This window comes from Coregonus clupeaformis, chromosome 24 (assembly GCF_020615455.1).
Source record: "Coregonus clupeaformis isolate EN_2021a chromosome 24, ASM2061545v1, whole genome shotgun sequence".
In the NCBI taxonomy this organism is placed as follows: Eukaryota; Metazoa; Chordata; class Actinopteri; order Salmoniformes; family Salmonidae; genus Coregonus; species Coregonus clupeaformis.
Window position 1 is genome coordinate 53,801,522 of NC_059215.1, and position 14,655 is coordinate 53,816,176.

At 51.1% G+C, this 14,655-nt stretch overlaps 1 protein-coding gene across 1 annotated transcript in view; it reads right to left on the reverse strand.

The window, feature by feature from the left end:
• Positions 1 to 6,246: 6,246 nt before the first annotated feature.
• fignl2 (fidgetin like 2) overlaps positions 6,247 to 14,655 on the reverse strand; it is a 60,589-nt gene continuing 52,180 nt past the window's right edge. Inside the window, exon 3 of the mRNA XM_041845466.2 lies at positions 6,247 to 8,808. Within this exon, the coding sequence (XP_041701400.2) occupies positions 6,983 to 8,808 (1,826 nt within the window). The 3' untranslated portion in view covers positions 6,247 to 6,982. The remainder of the gene's footprint in view (positions 8,809 to 14,655) is intronic.

Below are 14,655 nucleotides of genomic sequence, written 5' to 3' on the forward strand. Positions count from 1 at the left end.
TGACTATTCTGTGATAATAGCCTCCTGTAGCTCAGTTGGTAGAGCATGGCGCTTGCAACGTCAGGGTTGTGGGTTCGTTTCCCATGGGGGGCCAGTATGAAAAATGTATGCACTCACTAACTGTAAGTCGCTCTGGATAAGAGCGTCTGCTAAATGACTAAAATGTAAAATAATCAGTTTATCATCAAGTTGCACAGGTCTTTTCCCAAGAAATCAGTCAGACATTGTGAGGTCATTGGACTTCACTTGAAAAGGGCTACCTCACCTAATCATCAATACCTTCTAATGATCTGAGCCATTCCTGCTAATTAACTTGGACTGATGCAGTAACATACATGTTTAGCGAGGTAATCCATAAACTAAAAACAACAAAACAACAAAAACTGACAGAAACATTTACAAAATAAGTACGTTCTTCTAAATCTACATGTTTGACAAACATGGACATTTTGGGGAATCTGAGCTTGGTGAAATGGATGAAAGATGTTTAGCGAATCACATTGACTAATGAGAGTATAGATATAGGCTGCTATTCATGAACTAAACTCTCATTACCTCTGTTTTAAACTGCGACAGTTGGCCTCAAGCCCCAGGCCCTGCCTGATATGCAACACCTCTATCTGAAAGCTAATTATAAGAGCCTGTAATGATTATTATCAATTATGTATCTTAATGTAATTACATATAAATGATTACATATTTAAACCCATCTCTCAGTACCTCCCTAAGGCTGAGTTCTCCTGCTTAGTTTAAAGATGTGTATTTTTAGTTTCTTAGACCTGTCATGTGGCCCATGGCACCCTATTCCCTATATAGTGCACTACTTTTGACCAGGGCTCTAGTCAAAAGTTGTGTACTATGAGACGAAGTGATCAATATGTGCCTGAACCCTGGGGTTAGTGTGTTTGACCCGGCTGTATGGCATGACTGAAGACACCAGCTGTACTGAGGACTCTGGGAGGCCAGAGCGGGGATACATACAATCAGAGCAATGCCACTCCAAAAGAAGGAGGGAGCGAGGAGGGCGATACTACCATAATATATATTAGAGAGAGAGAGAGAGAGAGAGAGAGAGAGAGCATTACTTCATCCTCCAGTGTGCCTCCAGTCATGACATCACGTCAGTGCCTGCAGCTGAACTGAATGACCACATTTTTCCGGGCTGTTGTTAAACAGAGTAGTAGCGATAGCACAACCCTTTCCCCAGGCTGTTGTTAAACAGAGTGGCAGCGATAGCACAACCCTTTCCCCAGGCTGTTGTTAAACAGAGTGGCAGCGATAGCACAACCCTGTGAATATGTTTTCCTCTGGATTGTCTACATGTTATATCTAGTATTGTATTGTACATAAAGCATAATACTGATTAACAATATATTGTTATTGTTAGACATCATCTTTAGGTCCTTGTCCATTTTCTATTTTCTTCTGTTATTTCAAGTTAGCTAGCTGAATAAACTAAGTTAGAGTCTATTCCTAGAAAACATTGAACCGCTGTAGTTTACAACAATTATAATTTCTAAAGTGGAAGTTGGGAGAGTTATATTTGAGTGTTTCAGTGAAAGGTAAGTGAGGGAGGCCCCGCTCTCTCGCTTCCCCAGATGTTTAATTATTTTATTCCGATCTCTTTTGCATTATTGTAGCCTTTTCTGTAGCCTGTCAACTATGTGCCTGTCTATCCCAGTTCTCTCCTCTCTGCACAGGCCATACAAACGCTTCACACCGCGTGGCTGCTGCCACTCTAATCTGGTGGTCCCTGCGCGCATGACCAACGTGGAGTTCCAGGTCTCAGGCAGCCTCTGGAACTGCCATTCTGTGGCCAACAAGGCACAGTTCATCTCAGCCTATGATACCCTCCAGTCCCTCGACTTCTTGGCGCTGACGGAAACATGGATTACCACTGAAAACACTGCTACTCCTACTGCTCTTTCCTCGTCTGATCATGTGTTCTCGCATACCCCGAGAGCATCTGGTCAGCGCGGCGGTGGAACAGGAATCCTCATCTCTCCCAAGTGGACATTCTCTATTTTCCCCCTGACCCATCTGTCTATCTCCTCATTTCAATTCCATGCTGTCACAGTCACTAGCCCATTCAAGCTTAACATCCTTATCATTTATCGCCCTCCAGGTTCCCTTGGAGAGTTCATCAATGAGCTTGACGCCTTGATAAGTTCCTTTCCTGAGGATGGCTCACCCCTCACAGTTCTGGGTGACTTTAACCTCCCTACGTCTGCCTTTGACTCATTTCTCTCTGCCTCCTTCTTTCCACTCCTTTCCTCTTTTGACCTCACCCTCTCACCGTCCCCCCCTACTCACAAGGCAGGCAATACACTTGACCTCATCTTTACTAGATGCTGTTCTTCTACTAATCTCACTGCAACTCCCCTCCAAGTCGCCGACCACTACTTTGTATCCTTTTCTCTCTCGCTCTCCTCCAACACTACTCACTCTGCCCCTACTCAGATGGTAATGTGCCGTCGCAACCTTCGCTCTCTCTCTCCCGCTACTCTCTCCTCTTCCATCCTATCATCTCTTCCCTCTGCTAAATCCTTCTCCCTCCGATCTCCTGATTCTGCCTCCTCAACCCTCCTCTCCTCCCTTTCTGCATCTTTTGACTCTATGTCCCCTATCCTCCCGGCCGGCTTGGTCCTCCCCTCCTCTCCGTGGCTTGACGACTCATTGCGAGCTCACAGAACAGGGCTCCGGGCAGCCGAGCGAAAATGGAGGAAAACTAGACTCCCTGCAGACCTGTAATCTTTTCACTCCCTCCTCTTTACATTTTCTTCCTCTGTTTCTGCTGCTATAGCCACTTTCTACCACTCTAAATGTCAAGCCTCTGCCTCTAACCCTAGGAAGCTCTTTGCCACCTTCTCCTCCCTGCTAAATCCTCCTCCTCCTCCCCCTCGCTCCTCCCTCTCTGTGGATGACTTCGTCAACCATTTTGAAAAGAAGGTTGACGACATCCGATCCTCATTTATTAAGTCAAATGACACCGCTGGTCCTGCTCACACTGCCCTACTCTATGCTTTGACTTCTTTCTCCCCTCTCTCTCCAGATGAAATCTTGCGACTTGTGACGGCCGGCCGCCCAACAACCTGCCCGCTTGACCCTATCCCCTCCTCTCTTCTCCAGACCATTTCCGGAGACCTTCTCCCTTACCTCACCTCGCTCATCAACTCATCCTTTAACGCTGGCTATGTCCCTTCCGTCTTCAAGAGAGCGAGAGTTGCACCCCTCCTCAAAAAACCTACACTCGATCCCTCCGATGTCAACAACTACAGACCAGTATCCCGTCTTTCTTTTCTCTCCAAAACTCTTGAGCTTGCCATCTCTAGCCAACTCTCCTGCTATCTCTCTCAGAATGACCTTCTTGATCCAAACAAGTCAGGTTTCAAGACTGGTCATTCAACTGAGACTGCTCTTCTCTGTGTCACAGAGGCTCTCCGCACTGCTAAAGCTAACTCTCTCTCCTCTGCTCTTATCCTTCTAGACCTATCTGCTGCCTTTGATACTGTGAACCATCAGATCCTCCTCTCCACCCTCTCCGAGTTGGGCATCTCCGGCGCTGTTCACTCTTGGATTGCGTCCTACCTGACAAGTCGCTCCTACCAGGTGGCGTGGTGAGAATCTGTCTCCGCACCACGTGCTCTCACCACTGGTGTCCCCCAGGGCTCAGTTCTAGGCCCTCTCCTATTCTCTTTATACACCAAGTCACTTGGCTCTGTCATATCCTCATATGATCTCTCCTATCATTCCTATGCAGACGACACACAATTACATTTCTCCTTTCCCCCTTCTGATAACCAGGTGGCGAATCGCATCTCTGCATGTCTGGCAGACATATCAGTGTGGATGTCGGATCACCACCTCAAGCTGAACCTCGGCAAGACGGAGCTGCTCTTCCTCCCGGGGAAGGACTGCCTGCTCCATGATCTCGCCATCATGGTTGACAACTCCATTGTGTCCTCCTCCCAGAGTGCAAAGACCCTGGACAACACCCTGCCGTTCTCCGCTAACATCAAAGCGGTGACCCGATCCTGCAGGTTCATGCTCTACAACATTCGCAGAGTATGACCCTACCTTACACAGAAAGTGGCACAGGTCCTAATCCAGGCACTTGTCATCTCCCATCTGGATTACTGCAACTCGCTGTTGGCTGGGCTCCCTGCCTGTGCCATTAAACCCCTACTACTTATCCAGAACGCTGTAGCCCGTCTGGTGTTCAACCTTCCCAAGTTCTCTCATGTCACCCCGCTCCTCCGCACACTCCACTGGCTTCCAGTTGAAGCTCGCATCTACTACAAAACCATGGTGCTTGCCTACGGAGCTGTGAGGGGAACGGCACCTCCTTACCTTCAGGCTCTGATCAGACCCTACACCCAAACGAGGGCACTACGTTCATCCACCTCTGGCCTGCTAGCCCCCCTACCTCTACGGAAGCACAGTTCCCGCTCAGCCCAGTCAAAGCTATTCGCTGCTCTGGCACCCCAATGGTGGAACAAGCTCCCCCACGACGCCAGGACAGCGGAGTCACTGACCACCTTCCGGAGACACTTTCTATTCTTTAAGGAATACCCGGAATAGTATAACAGTAATCCTTCTACCCCCCCCCCTCCCCCTCCCCCCCATTTAAAAAAAGAAGGAAAAAAAAAGAAAAAAAAAGAGTGGTTGTTCCACTGGCTATCCTAAGTTGAATGCATCAATTTGTAAGTCGCTCTGGATAAGAGCGTCTGCTAAATGACTTAAATGTAAATGTTATATCTTGTCTGTGTCCAGGTTTGAAATATAAGTATACATAAATGTGCACCTTTTCTTTATATCTTTCAATGAAGATTTGCATCTATTACAATACAATCTGCATATAACATTCATTTGTGAACAGTACATGTAAACACAATGCTTTGGGTTGATTTGTAAACAGTTTGTCCAACAAAAAATGAATATTTTCTGTGCTCTACATATCAATTCATAAACACAACCATCATTCCACCCAAAAGAATCTACATTAAAAATGTAAAAAAAAGTATTTATATTCATATATAATAATAAAAACATTGATTTTATGGCGTCAAACATCCTGTGAAATACCTGAATTACATTCAATGTTACTCTTTGTAGCATTTTCAAGTTTCTCCCCCAAGGTATATGCACAGACAGCTTCTGTTAGGGCTCTTCTCTTATTCTTCCTCCTCTTTCTCTCCTTCTCTACTCTCTCCACCAAGACCCGAAGATTACATACATACATTCTTTATTACAAATGTCTGAGGTAAATACATTTTTCCTGAGCATTTCAAACAAGACTACCGCCATCTTGCCTTGCTGTGCCTGTCTGTGTTATGTGTGTATACGGCTGTATTAAAGCAACATCCAAGGAGCCGCCATCTTGCCTTGCTGTGCCTGTCTGTGTTATACGGCTGTATTAAAGCAACATCCAAGGAGCCGCCATCTTGCCTTGCTGTGCCTGTCTGTGTTATACGGCTGTATTAAAGCAACATCCAAGGAGCCGCCATCTTGCCTTGCTGTGCCTGTCTGTGTTATACGGCTGTATTAAAGCAACATCCAAGGAGCCGCCATCTTGCCTGGCTGTGCCTGTCTGTGTTATACGGCTGTATTAAAGCAACATCCAAGGAGCCGCCATCTTGCCTTGCTGTGCCTGTCTGTGTTATACGGCTGTATTAAAGCAACATCCAAGGAGCCGCCATCTTGCCTTGCTGTGCCTGTCTGTGTTATACGGCTGTATTAAAGCAACATCCAAGGAGCCGCCATCTTGCCTTGCTGTGCCTGTGTGTGTTATACGGCTGTATTAAAGCAACATCCAAGGAGCCGCCATCTTGCCTTGCTGTGCCTGTCTGTGTTATACGGCTGTATTAAAGCAACATCCAAGGAGCCGCCATCTTGCCTTGCTGTGCCTGTCTGTGTTATACGGCTGTATTAAAGCAACATTCTCAGGAACGGGTGGATGAGGAATGTGTGATAAATCACCATTCAAATAAATGTGTGGACATTATGTTTATGTATTTGAATTATAGTGTTGTATATTAAAGCAATAAGGCCCAAGGGGGTGTGGTATATGGCCAATATACCACGGCTAAGGGCTGTTCTTAAGTACGACGCAACACGGAGTGCCTGGATACAGCCCTTAGCCATGGTATATTGGCCATACAGTATACCACAAACCCCTGAGGTGCCTTATTGCTATTATAAACTGGTTATAAACGTAATTAGAACAGTAAAATTAATGTTTGTCATACCCGTGGTATACAGTCTCACGCTTTCAGTCAATCAGCATTCAGGGCTCGAACCACCCAGTTTATAATCAACTACAACCCAGTCTCATGACCAATATGTTCCATTTCAACGTTTTTATAAAAGTTAGCTTACAGTAATTGTCATGATGTCATGATTTTGGTGAGAAGCTATGTTTTAAGTTAATAACCCATAATGATAAGACATGATGAGGTACTGTTGATGATGTTTGGTTAAAAAAAAGATATAGTTGTTCAAATAGAGCCTATGCCCTTTTCACACACCAAATGACCAATAATTATGCAAAATAAGGTAATTAAATCTAAAACACCACAGGAGTGGACTGGTAATAAATAAGGTCCTGAGAGTAGCAGTCAGTCAATGGGGGGATCTCCCAAATCAACCCTGGGTCCTGTTCATTAGGGCAAACATTTTTAAAAGTTTTGCAACGGAAAACAAAAATGTGCATTCTTTGTTGGACGAGTCCAGGTAGTTCTGCCCCGTTTCAGTCTGTTTTGCAATGGAAATCGAAAATAAGTGTTTCTTATTAAACAAATCCAGGTGGTTCCTTCCCTGTTTCTGTATGTTTTCTTTCGTTTGGTGCCTCATGAACAGGACCCTGATTATCCATCACCTTGGATGACATCACCTTGACAACACATTACTGATTTATGTCCTGGATCACGAATAATCAGGATCTTTGGATGGAATCCTAACTAACTCGAGATGCATGTTGCGCTCAACTCAGCTTTGTGTAAAAAGCGTCAGGCAGGCCCACGTGGTAGCTCTTGGCGAAGCTCCGATGCACAGCATCCTGGAGCAGGTCTGGCCTGCCGGTGGCACACACCATGATCACCAGCCCAGGGGCTCCTCCCGCCGACCCTAACTCCATCTGGGTCTTCTCCAGGGCAGATAGCAACACCTGCTTCAGCCCCTCCTCCTCCATAGCTTCCACCTCACTGAGCAGCACCACGGAGAGCTGCCTCGCCCCCGCCACCTGCAGTGTGGCCCCCAGGATCCCCTCAGCCTCTGCCTTGCCTTTAGAGGCTAACATGGCCCCGCTGAGCCTATAGAAGGAGGCCCCAAGCTGGGAGGCCATGGAGCGTGCCAGGGTGGTCTTCCCGCCTCCCTGGGGGCCGAATAACAGAATGGTGGCTGGGGGGCGGACAGCGGGGCTGGGCCTAAGACAGGGCCACAGCAGCTCCTCCTCCAGGGCAGCCTTGACGTGGGTCAGCCCAACCAGGTCCCCCCATAGCAGGGCCGGGCTACAGTCCAGCACCTCTCCGTTGACTAGATCCAGAAGCCTGGGGTCTGGGCTCTTCAGGCTGCCCGACTCCCCTGGTCCAGACCAAGGCTGGCCCTGGCCATGCAGGGAGGGGCTTTTATGGTTGTGGGCCAGGGAGGAGTGGTGCTGCTGGGAGAAGCCCTGGTTCTCTGACTCCCCTCCTCCTCCTACGTTCTCCCCAGTCATCCCTGCTGGTGGGCTGTACTCCCCTGCTACAGCCACCCTGTACGGAGGGGACACGAGGGGCTGGGAGGAGGGTTTACTGGGCTTGAAGGCCTGGGGATCTGTGCTGCCCGTGGTGAAGCCACTGTTTTCTTTATCTCCCACTCTGTAGGGAGAGAGAGAGTCCCCTCCTCTGGGCTTCACTGGGTCGTAGCCTGTATACTTCCTGTATCTAGAGCCATCCTCCTCCTCGTCCAATGACATCTCAAACGCCTTCCTCTTCAACCCACCTCCGGACTCCTGGTAGCCGTATCTACCCCCAACCACGGTAGGCCGGGAGGGGAGAGGAGTGGGGGTGGCCAGCCCCGGGGGTAAGTACCCCGCAGAGGGGTGGCTGTAGGTGGGGCCCAGGCTGGGCTGGTGGGGGTAGCTGGTGGGGGTGTAGTTGTAGACCGGGGTGGAGAGGGAGTAGCTGGGCACCAGGGTGGGTGTGGGCTGGGGGGGGTGGTGGAGGGAGGCGGGGGGAAGTGCTGAGGGGGGCTGGGGGCAGTAGCCAGACGAGAGGTAGGTATCGTTGTAGCTGGGGCGGTTGTAGTCACCGGAGTGAGAGCCAGAGCAGGAGCTGCTACCACTATAACCAGAGTCTGAGAGGTTACTGTTGACCCCCGACATATTGCTGGCCCCTGGGGGCCCTGCTGATGTGGCCCCGGCCTTGGGGCCCGACAGACCATCCAGGGACCCGGGGTAGAGCCCCTCCACGCGGTGGCTCAGGGGCCAGGGTTCCAGCTCAGTCTTGAGGCCATTGAGGCCCCCGAAGGTCCCTGGCTCTGGGTAGGCCCCTACAGCGGGCCCCGGTGGACGGTCGTATGGCGAGTCTAGAACATCACAATACTTCTCTGCATAGCTCTTCAGCAGGTTGGAGGCGGTGAGGGCCGAGATGTCGTCATTGGCCCAGGCATAGCTGTGGGCGGAGCCTCCTCGGCCGTGGGTGCGGCCAGCAGCGTAAAGCTCAGACTTGTGGGCCGGTGAGGAGGTGGTGGAGGACACATCCAGGTGCTGCTCAGGCCACTGGCTGAGGGACTGGGCATGCTCCGGGTTCCAGTGCATCTTATACAGGCCTGGAGGAGAGGACACAGACAGAGAGACACCAAGTTATATACTGTAAGGTGCTGCTTAAAAACTCAGACACACCAGTAGGATTGTCAAACGTTTGCCTGCTGACAGTACTTAGCACCTCTGAACAGAGTGTCGGCTGTCAATGTCTTTTGTGTTCACACAGCAAAGACCTTGGGAGTTGTCAGCCACTCAGCCTTGTTAAAATATTCCAAACCAGAAGGTGGCAGTAGCGTTGTTTGGCAATGCATATCTGTGCGTCTTGCTTATGGTCTAGATTCCAAGCTATCTGCGCTAATGTTGCTATTTTGTAGAAAGCCCTTGTTGATACTAGCCAGATGGCAACAGCTAGATAACTATCTAGCAAGATGACAAAAAACAATTTAATTCACTGCTCATAATCCCATACTGCCAGTGACAGCCCATAGCCAAATGTTTATCTAGCTAGTTAGCATATTAGCTAGCTAGCACAACATAGCTAGCTAGCTAAGGACACTGCACTAACTCGGCAGCTAACACAGGCAGTGTCACGGTTTCGGCCGAGGCTGCTCCTCCTCCTTGTTCGGGCAGGCTTCGGCGGTCGTCGTCTCCGGAGTACTAGCTGCCACCGTTCTATGTTTCATGTTCGTTTGGTTTTGTCTGTTTGTAACACCTGTCCCTTGTTTGTGTTTGATTGTGTTCCCTATTTAGTTTCGTTTATTTGGGTCAGGTGTTATGTGTGATTGTTATTGTCAGCTTGCCTCCGAGGAGTTTCTCTCTCGTTTATTGTATTTTCGAGAGTTCGCACTGCGTGCGCTTTTTCTTGTTTTCCGCACTGTGTGTTGTGCGTAATTGTTCGCGCCGCCCGGTTGGGTTGGCGACTCATTCCTGTGTTGGATATTACTAAAGTCTGTTGAAGTACATCCTTGTTCCTGCGCTTGATTCCCTTCACTACATCCACACACAGCACTCTGACAGAATCACACATCAAGCATGGAATCAGCAGGAGCGACCGCGCCAACAGCAAGTATGGAGAAACGTCTTCGTGGGCAGGAGGACCGGATTAACCAGGTCTGTCATGCCCTGGAGGGGGTGATGAACACTCTCCACCGATGGGAAACCAGCGGGGTACCCACGACCCCACCTACCGAACCATCCCCATCGGTCAGTCCTCCTGTCCCATCTCCGGAACCCAGTGGGATTCGGCTCTCGCTCCCGAGGGCGTACGACGGCTCCGCTGCCGGGTGTCAAGGGTTCCTGCTGCAAGTGGAGCTCTACCTCGCCACCGTACACCCGGCGCCCTCGGGACACGAGAGCGTCTCAGCCCTCATCTCCTGTCTCACCGGCAAGGCGTTGGAGTGGGCCAACGCCGAATGGAGGAGAATGGACGCCGCTACCACTACCTATGCGGAGTTCTCCCGCCGCTTCCGTGCTGTGTTTGACCATCCACCGGAGGGGAAGGCGGCGGGGAGCGTCTGTTCTACCTCCGACAGGGGATGAGGAGCGCCCAGGACTTTGCCTTGGAATTCCGGACTCTAGCGGCCGATGCAGGGTGGAATGAGCGGGCCCTTATAGACCACTTCCGTTGCAGCCTCCGGGAGGACGTCCAGCGAGAGTTGGCGTGCAGGGACACCTCGTTGACGTTTGACCAACTTGTCGACATGGCCATTCGGCTGGATACCCTGCTCGCCACCCGTGGACGTCCCGGGTGGGGTTCGCCCATTCCACTCTCCAGCACCTCTGAGCCGAGCCCTATGGAGCTCGGGGTGCTGGCGCTAGAGAACGGAGGGAGTAGGAACCCGAGGGGCCGTTCCCTGCACTAATTGTGGCCGTGGAGGGCACACCGCGGCTAGGTGTTGGGGAGGGTCCCCCGGGGGAGGAGAAGGCAGGTCACGCATTGGGGGGTCCCCCCAGGTGAGTAGGCGCCCTACTTACCCAGAGCTTTCTGTCGTTCACCTAACCTTGCCTGTTTGTTTTCCACAGGTTGCACCTCGTTCCCAGCATAAGGCGCTGGTAGATTCAGACGCAGCTGGGAATTTTGTAGATCGCCAGTTTTGTATAGAGTTAGGGATTCCCCTCCTTCCAGTTGATAAGCCTTTCCCTGTTCATGCCCTAGATAGCCGTCCGTTAGGGTCTGGGTTGATTAGGGAGGTCACAGCACCCCTTAAAATGATGGCGCAGGAGGGTCATGAGGAGACGATTCAGCTCTATCTGATTGACTCTCCTGCGTATCCGGTAGTGCTGGGCCTTCCCTGGTTGATGACCCATGACCCTACTATTATGTGGCGAGAGAAAGCTCTTAAAGGGTGGTCTGCCCAGTGTGAGGGGCGGTGTCTGGGTGTTTCCATAGGGGCGACCTCGGTGGAAAGTCCGAATCTAATGCCAGCACTGCATATTCCCCCCGAGTATGAGGATTTGAAACTGGTGTTTAGTAAAACTAGGGCGGCGCAGCTGCCGCCTCATAGACGGGGGGATTGTGCGATAGATTTCCAGTCAGGAGCAGCTCTCCCGCGGAGCCATGTGTATCCCTTGTCTCAAGAGGAGAGGAAGGCAATGGAGACGTACATCGCTGAGTCTCTGAGACAGGGATACATACATACGGGCCTCCACTTCACCCGCTTCCTCGAGTTTCTTTTTTGTGAAGAAAAAGGATGGAGGTCTGCGCCCGTGTATTGATTACCGCGGTCTCAATCAGATTACGGTGAAGTACAGCTATCCACTTCCTCTGATTGCGACTATGACGGAGTCATTGCACGGTGCGCAGTTCTTTACAAAATTGGATGTAACGATCCCGGCAGTCTGAGTCGGGTCCTGTCTGGTGACTAGTTTTTCCTGTTCGTGATCTCCAGTTTCCCGAGGGTTCGGGAACGCTCCGGGGAGCTCTCTTGTTTTCCGCACCTGCATCCCATCAGCAATCTGCACACCTGGTCCTGATCATCACCCTTCTTAGGCTCTGGCCGAACATCCAGTTCCTGCCGGATCGTTAGCCATGAACAGTATGTTTGTCCGTGTATCAGCCTGGAAACATCTAGCGTTAGTTTTGTTGTTTTGCACCTTGTTGAATTGCTGTGTACTTACCTCCGTTTTGTTCTGTCTGCAGTCTCTCACCCGGAACCTTCACCCAACCTCTGCCTGATGGTCGGCGGCTGCCGAGCCATTTCTGGACCCACCACTGCACCCTCAACAACCCATCCACGCCACCCGCCCTGTTCCCTGGATTATTCAGCCTCACTCGGAGTCTATTCAATAAACACTCACCTTTGTCTCAAAGTACCTTGTCCTGGTCTGCTTCTGGGTTCTGGCTTAGTAAACCGTGACAGAACGATCCGGCCAGTAATGAACCCAGCGGACCTGGACTCTGTTCGCGATGCCATTACCCATCAGGAGAAGATGTTGGGCCATCATAGCACGGAGCTACAGGAGATCGCGTTGGCAGTTCGGAACCTTTCTACCGGTCTGACGGAGGTCCAGAACCAGCGCGAGTTTCCAGTGGAGGATCCACTACCGGTTTCACCCATCTCGCCTGCCGCGTCTGGAGCGGTGTCCTTCCGTGAGCCCAAGGTTCCGGCGGATAAATATGAGGGGAGCTGGGAAGATGCCGTTCTTTCCTTATGCAGTGTGGGTTAGTGTTCGATCTACAGCCCTACTCTTATGCCACAGACAAGGCTAGGATAGCCTTTGTGATTGAGTTGCTGCGTGGTCGAGCGCTGGAGTGGGCTTCAGCCGTTTGGGAACGACAAGACCCCTGCATGGCTTCATACCCGGGGTTCACGGGCCGAGCTGAGGAAGCTTTTCGACCATTCCGTCCGAGGAGGGACGCAGCTAGGCGCCTGTTTTCGCTTCACCAAGGAACTGCGCAGCGTGGCCGACTTCGTGATCGAGTTCAAGACGTTGGCTGTGGAGAGTGGGTGGAATGAGGAGTCCCTGCAAGCGGCCTTCTACCAGGGTCTGTCGGAGCAGCTCAAGGATGAGTTGATCTCCTATCCGGAGCCTAGTGACCTGGACAGCTTGGTAGCCTTGTCTATTCGGGTGGATAATCGAGTCCGAGAGCGAAGGAGGGGAGAAGCAATGGGTTCCGTCCAATCGATCAGCTTCTCAGGTTCCAGTCGGGTCGGGGATTGGACCAGAATACGTCGATCATCGTCCACCACACAGGATTAGTGGAGAGGTCCTGTCTCCCGATTCGGAACCAATGCAAGTAGGGCGGCACGGGTTAACCAAGGAGGAACGCCAACTCAGACGTAGGACTAACTGTTGCCTCTACTGTGGTGGTTCGGGACATTACCTCGCCACCTGTTCCCGGCGGTCGTCAAACTGCCCGGCTCGCTAAAGTTGGGAGGACTTTTAGCGAGCCAGTTTCAACTCTCTCAGTACCTCTGTCAGACCCCGTTTCCGGCTACCCTTGTGAACAGGAATCAGAGCTTAGCGATTAACGCTTTTATCGATTCAGGTGCCGATGGAAGCTTTCTTGATGCCGAGTTGGTGGAACAGCTGGGGCTTTCCAAGGAGCAATTGCCGGGAAGCCATTGAGGCGACCACTCTGAACGGCAGTAGTCTGGCACGTATCACGATGAGGACTGAACCGGTTAAGATGCGGTTGTCGGGGAATCATTCTGAGATGATTTCATTCTTCATTCTGCCGTCTTCCCATGTTCCTCTGGTCCTTGGATACCCCTGGCTGAAGGAACACAATCCCACGTTCGATTGGGTGACGGGCAAGGTAACGAGTTGGAGCCTTGATTGTCATGCTAACTGTCTCAAGACTGCCTGCCCCCATTCGGTTCCCAGTCAGGTGATTGAGGCTAAACCCCCAGATTTGTCCCTGGTTCCCGAGACATATCACGATTTGGGGAAGTTTTCAGTAAGCAGAAGGCTCTGTCACTCCCCTCCCCACCGACCATATGATTGTGCCATCAACCTGTTCCCGGGAGCTGTCTACCCCAAGGGAAGGTTATACAGTATCTCCCGACCTGAACGTGAGGCGTTGGAGACCTACATCAAGGAGTCCCTAGCGGCTGGTCTCGTTCGTCCCTCGTCATCACCCCTGGGGGCAGGATTCTTCTTTGTGGGTAAGAAGGATGGCTCTCTTCGACCGTGTATTGATTATCGGGGGTTGAATGCCATCACGGTCAAGAACAAGTATCCCCTGCCCTTGATGAGTTCTGCCTTCGACTCCTTACAGGGTGCTACGGTGTTCACCAAGCTAGACCCTACGCAATGCGTATCACATGGTCCGGATCAGAGAGGGGGACGAGTGGTTGACGGGTTTCAATACACCGATGGGTCACTTCGAGTATCAGGTGATGCCGTTTGGACTGACCAATGCTCCAGCGGTATTCCAGAGTATGGTGAACGACGTCCTGAGAGATATGATCGGTCTCTTTGTGTTTGTTTACCTGGATGACATTCTGATCTTCTCGAAGGAACCTTCCGACCACGTCCAGCATGTCCGGCAGGTTCTGCAGCGATTGTTGGAGAATCGCCTGTTCGTGAAGGCCGAGAAGTGCGAGTTTCACGCCCACACGACATCCTTTCTCGGGTACATCATCTCCAGGGGAGAGATTAGGATGGACCAGGAGAAGGTTAGAGCGGTTCTGGAATGGGCCCAGCCCGGTACGAGATTGCAGCTCCAGAGATTTTTGGGGTTTGCGAATTTCTACCGCAGATTCATCCGGGATTACAGCTGTGTGGCCGCTCCGTTAACTGCCTTGACTTCCAGTATCAGGACCTTCAAGTGGAATCCGGAGGCGGATCGAGCGTTTCTGGATTTGAAGAGGCGATTCACCAACGCACCGATTCTCTCTCAACCGGACACGGCCCGTCAGTTCGTCGTTGAAGTGGGCCCGCGTCTGATGTGGGAGTTGGCGCCATCC